Genomic DNA, 8006 nt, shown 5'->3' on the forward strand with positions numbered 1-8006 from the left:
AGAAATTCAACTTGTTAATTTGTTTCATTTGCCAGCCATACTATCAATTTGTCACATACCCATATCTAACCCAAAGCGTCAAAATCAAGAAATAATTTTATTTTTTTTTATCTATCTATTTTAAAAGCATATTATAAATGGTTAGTTGAAGAGTATTGATCATAAGGTCTCAGTAGCAGAGGATGAGAGTTGAAGTGCACAAATGAATATAAACTTTGTTTATATTTAGACGTCATGGATTTTGTAGTTTGTGGCAAGGCCGCAAGGCACTCATATAAATATTTAATATTTTTTAACCAAAAGAAGAGAGAAATTTTTATTATAAAGTAATTCCAAGACGGTGGATGCATGTGCAAAACTTATGCCTCAATTGCTCAAATGTCTTCAACCGATTGAATAAAAATAAGAATAAAATATGACCCTAGGGAGGTGATCTTTTCTAGTATATATTTTTAGTTCATCTGTTATATCTTTAAACCAAACACTCATCATCTCCTATAAAGAAAAAATTTAAATAAATTACATCTTAATCTATTTTTGATAATCTAAAAGGTGACTTACAAAATATCCCTAAAATGTAAATTTGCTAATCCAACCGACTAAATTAATTGGGGTCACAAGGCCATTAATTAGGCAGATTAGCCCATTGATTGTCCGCTTAAGGTGCAATGGTTTTCCTCCTTTTCTGTTTCTTTTGTGGATAATCTTAATTAGTATCTCACTCATTTTACTTGTTTCTTTTATAAGAAAATCGATCATCGTTTTTTTTTTTGTTTTCGGACATGCCAGTCGATGTTTGACTTATCAAACGGCCCAAGAAACAACAAAAGAAGTCCACTGGTAACAATAATTCAGACAGAAACAAAAGAAATCCTTAATCATTTTAAGTGATTTCACTCCAAATATCAAACCTGCATAAGTGGCCCATTTCGTCCAGCTTATACCACAAGTTTTGAATCCAGAGTTATATTCCAAAATTACGATTATATATGTATGTCTGGGTTAAAAGATTACCATCAATAAAACGAACACATTTCAAGGACCCAAAAATTCAACAAATAAAATTTAAGAACATGACATTGATCTAAATTAGAAGGAAATATAGTTTACAGGCAGGTGAAAAAGAAATTATAAAAAAAAACTATTCAATGAGAAAATAAAATATCACATCAGTAATACAGGGAACTGGGTTAATCTAATATGGTACAAAGTACAAACCTAATTTAGATCATCTATCACAAAATGTCACAACTCAAACCAAATATCTACCATAGCTTAACCTATAGAGACAGCTGATAGGAGAATCATCAAGATAAACTCTAGCTATTGGACTGACCCAATTGCCTCTAATTTCTGCACAGGTCAAATATTATTTATCCCTCTAAAGTTTCAAGCTTCATCATCATCACCCTCATCGTCTTTTGCTCCATCTCCATCTCCATCACCATCACCATCACCATCACCATCATTATCATCATCGTCTTCTCCTTCAACTTCCTCATCAGACATGTTATTAATTACATCTGTAATTATATCCTTCACCTCTGCTTTTCTATGCATTAAATCCAGGCCAAAGTGGGTACCTGCCAACATTACATTAAAGAATATCATTTCAATAATTCATTTCCCTTCTTTCAGGAATGACATGTAATGTATGTCGATGAAAAGAGATCATACCAAGTTGCCTGAGGATATCAGATAGAGTTGCCTGAATCAAAGAAAGTCAAATTAAATCAGAACTTAACATTTGGAAGAAAGATTGATTGCCACAGAAGTCACTACTTACAGTATTAAAATCAACTTCCTTCAGAATATCGACTACAACTGCATGCATGTCCTCCCTGCTAGGTTCCTTCTTGGACTTCTTACTACCTTTTCCTTTCCCTAACAATGGCATTGGAACAGAATAATTTGAGATAGAAAATTTACAAACAGCCACATACTTAAAAAGTACAGAACCATGCTGTGTAACTTGATACGAATTCATATCAACGGTGTGTTTATCAGGATGGTAAAAATGGGGAGGCAAATTTCATGTGAGATCTGTAATTGTCAGCATTTAGCTCATCCATGAAAACTTATGTCCTATTTTTTCCCCCAACCAAACACCTGAGAAGGAAAGTTTCCCGAAACAGTTTGACAGGACTACTTGATCAAGGTTAACAACTTCTAAAACTATTTTGCACAAACAACAGAATGCTAACTGAAATAGAGTAAGCACTACAGATAACATCATGTGTAAATTGGGAAAAATGCAATCAATTCACCTTGATCCTTCACTGAAGCTTTTGACGGCTTCTCTGTTTGTTTTTTGCTTGCAGCCTTTCCCTTAGTATCCGACTTTTCACTAGAGGTTTTCTGCTTCTTGGATGCAGAAGCATTATCCTGGTCAGTCTTTTTTGAAGAGGACTTCTTCGGAGTTTTCTCAACACTCTTAGCAGCCTTCACAGATGTCTTCTTGCCTGAAGTAGATTTCTCTCCTACTTTGCCAGTTGAACCCTCTTTTGCAATCTTTTTAGGAGTGCGCTTTTGGGTGCTTGGTTTTTCTTCCTCTTCCTCTGATTTATTTTCCTCTTCACTTTCATCATTTGGAACTCCAACATCTTCATCATCATGAGATGCCTCTTCAGCATCCGACACTTCCTCTTTATCATCCTCCTCAACATCAGAAGACTGTTTTCTCTTTTTACCAACATCCGAACGTTGCTTTTGCTTCTGGAAATATCAAATATATCAAAGTGATTAAAACCATTGAAGCCTATGTGTAATACTCCTGATGAATAAGCAAGTCACAACCCAAATCCTCCAGATATGCACGGAAGAGAAAAACAAACAAAATTGGTCAATTATGATAAAAAAAAAAAAAATCCAGATGGAAAGTTAAGATGATCATTTGCTTTCATAATTGACAGAATGCAGAAACTTAACAAGAAAGCTAAGTATCTCCAATTATCTAAAGGCAAAATAAGTGCTAAAACCAGACAAAACAACTCAGCAGAAACTGCCAATAGTTAGAAAGCAACTTGGTTGAGCTACTGCATTCACAATTATACCAGATTGCAACACAAAGCACCTGGAACTAAACAAACTCCACAGAGAGGTAATCTTAGATAGAATACAAGCTAAGATAGTTAAGTTTCTGACAGAAAACCCAACACAAAGAAGTTATTGGAACATGTTAAACAAGAGAGTGCAATCACACTAAACAGGCTGATGTGGACTAGCAGCAAAGCAGATGCAATATTTCAACAGGGAATATCAACAATTTTAAGAAGCAAAAAACAATGAACACAGAACAGAACCAGAAAACAAAACAGGTATAAACTATTGCTGTAGGGTTAAAGTGAATATAATCATATTTAAGTCCTATTAGAAGTTCACCTCTACTCTCTCTTGCTCTCTCACACACACAATCAAATGCAGCTAGGATTAAAGTGAATATAATCATATTTAAGTCATATTTAAGTCAAACTCTAGAACTGACCAAATAAGATACATTTAGGAGGAATGGAGGATACTAAATCATCACCAAAGCAATGTCAGTGAGCAAAACTTGAAGAATTTGTAACATAAGTATCAGAATTAGAAGCGATAGATTGCACATCAAAGCTTAGTGATCGACTTATAAGCAGCAGAACAAATATAATTTAGTAATGAAAACACACCTTGGCATGTGTTTCTGTAGATCCTTCCCCAGGGGATTTGTTAGGAGTTGCCTTTCTGGTTCGTTTTTTACCCTTCTGCAAAAAATAGAAGCATATTTCTAAGTTCAAACATCTAAAATACATGAAATCTAAACAAATAAAGATACATATTAGAGTTTAAAGAATGTGCATGGATTCATTGACACAAATAATTAGATGTAGAGGAATTTATTTCCATCAATCCAGCTGTTGAATTATAGTTGCCAACTTGCCATATTGATCATGCATGTCAAATACAACAAATAAGAAAAGTATCGGAGACACATGGTTGATTTTCTTTTAGTTTGAAATGATATAATGTTAATTCCAAGACATCTAGTTGAACTACAAAACAATTTAGAAAGAATCAAAATGAAAAATCAAGAGATACATGAGGAATGTTTTTAACCAAACCGCTCAAACTATAATATGTTGTTATTTCACAAAGTATATTATTTATTTTATAAACAAAAAACTTAATTGATCAAGAACCTTATATAATAATCCAGAGATAACAAACCTGCTCTTTATCAGCAAGAAGAACATCAGTCGTAGCATGTGGGGACTCCAAAAATTCCAACAACTTTATAGACAGTTCTTCCTGAAATCATGTATAATGTGATAACTTAGTTTCAAATCAAAAGATAGCAAAATCCTTTCTAGAAATAAGGGGCTGTGGATCAAGGAGAATTAAATCAGTACTTACCTTCTTCACATTGGCCTTGTTTATTGGAATATTAAGAACATCACAAAAGTCCAACAACTTTTCTTTTACACACTTGTCAATCCTCTCCTTCACCTTTGCCCGTTGTTTTTCCTACAAACAATATTTTAATTGCGGGTCAATCTCAACCTCAGATGCTCAATGTTTGAGAAATGACATAGGACATGAAAAGTGAAAACAGAAAATTCAGCAATATAGTTAATAGAAGACGAACATGGTGAGCTATCCAACAACAAAGTGTTAGGAACAAATTTTATGGGCAGGTCAGGGTAGGAGACACAGGACAAAGGCATGTGACAGGCCTAATTCAGTGAATTGATTACTATGTAATTAGGAGTGGCTAGGGTGAGTATGGCCATTTCAGAGTTGTTAGAACATAAGAAGTTGGAGGGAGAAATACATAGGGAAAGGGAAGCCACAGATACCTTGTCTGACATTTTGTAATTGTTGTGGGACTAACAGTCTAGGAACACCTCAGAGAGAAAGAAATATTAAAAACATCAGAACCATTTAGGGTTCTTGACACTTTGGCAAGGGTTCCAAAGTAATTTACAATTTTCCCTTCAATCCTTACTACTACTAATTATACTTGTGCTAACATAACATACCTCATTTTCAGTCCACACAAAACCAGAAAACTGCCCTATATTTCTCTTTAAATTGTGTGCCTGCAAAACAATCAGGGACAGCCATGTTGTTGATACAAGCAAAAATGTGAACAATAAAATTAATTTTTTAGGAAATGAGAAACAACAAGAACAATTCACCAAAATCACCACCTTAGATTTCTTCCCAAAAAGTATATTATGAAGCAATTGGAGGTTGTCATCAGGTTTTCTCTTGGATAACTTGAAAGCCACTGAAACAGTTTATACATTAACTTCAACACTAACCAGCGAAAAGATAATTAGAAGTTAAAACAAGCTAAAAACTTGGAAATCTGCAAAGATAATATCCTATAGATATCAATACTACAGAAAACAAGAAGATTCAGACCTCCCTAAGAATACCATACTGAATGAAAAACACAAATAAAAGCTCTGCGACTAAGCATCTGAAAATAAATGAATCAGAATTCAGAAACCAATCTAATCACAATAGTACGGAATAGCATCCCAAAATAAAAGAAATGAAGAAGTGCAAAACAACAAATACAGAAGTAATAAAGAAAAATTACCAAACCCTACATAAAATCAATGAAAGCACTTTAACACACTAATGCAAGAACGCCAGTGCTAGTCAAATGGTACCTCAAATAATACCCATAGTCACTTGATCAATAAGCTACCAGCAAGCAACACTTATTATTTCAACCAAAAACAATTCTAGAATAAGGTGCAAATAACAAAATCCAGAAAAGCACAGTGCAGCTATAGATTTTTGTTGTGGCAAAAATAACAGGGTCTAAATGTAAAGCCATTGAACCACTTGAACCTACCATTAGGGATATCCTTAAGCTGCTCACCACGACCCTGAAACCCGAAGAAATTTACACAATCAAATCCAAATTACCAATACTTAATTCCTCAAAAGGACAAAAATAAATTGTTTCTCGAAGAAAATATATATAAAACATGTCTACAGACAAGTTATTCAAATCTATATCTTTCTTAATGGTTTCATCTATAGTTCTGTTTGATCTCGCGCTACCTGAACCTATGGAGCTACATTCCATCTAAAACTATATAGCATAAATCTGAAAAATTGAGTAAGATAGCGTGGAAAGACAGGAGCGTACCTTTGCAATTGCGAGCGCTTTACCAGCTGAGGACCTCGAAGACCTCGCCGGCGATGGCACAGAGTAGCGCTCTACCGTCTTTCTCTCCCTCGTCGGCCGGTCACTTACCGGAGTAATCGGTTCCTTCTTCTCGGGGACTTCTTTCTTACTCGCTTTCTCCTTCTTCGACTTTGCTTCGGTTCCCTTACCCTTCTTCGCCTTCTCAGTACCTTCAGCTTCGTCTTCGTCTTCAGCTTCTTCATCCTCCTCCGCGTCCTCTCCGTCTCCTTCCTCCTCCTCTTCGTCTTTCACTGCATCGTCACCGTCCTTCTCTTCTTCTTGCTCTTCTTTCTCTTCTTCGTCACCACCTTCCTCTTCTCCTTCTTCTACCTTGTTACCCTCTTTCTTCTCCTCCTCCTCTTCTTCTACCTTGGATTCTTGAGCAGCTTCCTTTGACTCGTCTTCCTTCGAATTCCCCTCGTCATGCTCTTCCTCTTCGGGCTTTGCTTCGGGTGGAGCTCCCTGTTGGTCTTGGTTCTCAGGTTCGGGTTTAGGTTCGGATTGAGGGTCGGATTTGGGAGCAGAATCTGCGTCGGGTTTGGGAGGTTCCTGTTGAGGCTTGTTCTCTTCTAGGGTTTCCGTGGCCATGTTGATTGGTGAACCCTAGGAGGGGAAGAAGAAACCCTAGAATTGGGAATGGAAGCGAATCGAACAGATTTGGGAATTTGGAAGAGAGAGATGAATGGGAATCGCGAAATGTGAAATTGGTGTGTGTATTTTGGGAGCGTTAATTTGAGTGAGAGGGCGCGCTCAAAAGAGTGTGTGACTGTGTGAGAAAGAAAGAGAAAGAGAAAAGAGAGAGAGAGAGAGAGAAATGAGAGTGAGTGAGTGTGTGTGTGTGAGTTTGTAAGTGTGGGTTTCAAAATTTTGATGGGAAAATTGTGAGCGGGGGCTTTTGCAATTTTGGCAATCCTAAACCCTCCCTCGCCTTCTTTGTTTTTGCTTTTCACACTCCCGGCAAAACTATTGCAGCAACGTGGAGAGAAAAATAAATAAATTTTTGGTTAATTAAAAATAGGAAACTAATATGGAATCAATAGATGANCTTAATGTCTAGCATAAGTACCATTCAAGTAGAGATTTTGGATTTACACAAAGGTATTTGGCTAGTTTTTTGCTCGTACCCTCTTAATTCCCTAGCATTGTTGTTTAAAATATAAAAATTATGTTTATATTTTAAAATGTGAGATATCTAAAAATTTTTTAAAAATTAATTTATTTTTATATATTTTGGACAAAAAAATTTAAATATTTTGTATTTTAAAATGTCAAGAATATTTTTGTATTTTTTATTAGTAATGTTATGTTATTTTCAATAGTTGTTTGAGATTTAGGAGTATTAAAATTTTCATAAAGAGACATATTATAACATACATATATTATTTCATAAAGAGATAAAGATATTTTTATTTATGGAATAACACCTAGCCTTTTTTTGTATGTATGTAGAGAGTAGGTTGACAAAACTTAGCAGAACTTATCCCAAAGATGACTAACAATATTTATGATGGAGTCACATGTCACATGTGGGATATAGCATAGCCTTGTAATCAAACCTTTTTATAAAAAATACACGGTTTTATATATGCTAATTACGTATATAATTAGGTTTATTATACAATAACATAAAAAATTACCCTCTAATTTCTAAAGATACCGGAATAATGACTGTGTATTTAACACAATATTTTAAACTCAAATAGAATATATTATCCAATTATAAAAACTTAATTGTAAACTCAATTAAATATGACAGATGTTTCATTTTTCATATTTCTTTAACATTATTTGTATTTTTGTTACTATATAATAAAAGATGAGA

At 34.7% G+C, this 8006-nt stretch overlaps 1 protein-coding gene across 1 annotated transcript; it reads right to left on the reverse strand.

The window, feature by feature from the left end:
- LOC107613245 (protein DEK) lies at positions 1132-7060 on the reverse strand. The gene is made up of 11 exons (XM_016315147.2): positions 6146-7060; positions 5846-5879; positions 5187-5266; positions 5016-5075; positions 4390-4500; positions 4204-4284; positions 3666-3740; positions 2268-2715; positions 1787-1884; positions 1678-1708; positions 1132-1583 (listed from the first exon to the last, which is right to left on the reverse strand). The coding sequence occupies exons 1-11, from the start codon at positions 6770-6772 to the stop codon at positions 1390-1392; spliced, it is 1839 nt and encodes a 612-aa protein (XP_016170633.1). The 5' UTR covers positions 6773-7060; the 3' UTR covers positions 1132-1389.

The sequence above is a fragment of the Arachis ipaensis genome, chromosome B08 (assembly GCF_000816755.2).
Source record: "Arachis ipaensis cultivar K30076 chromosome B08, Araip1.1, whole genome shotgun sequence".
NCBI classification, from domain to species: domain Eukaryota; kingdom Viridiplantae; phylum Streptophyta; class Magnoliopsida; order Fabales; family Fabaceae; genus Arachis; species Arachis ipaensis.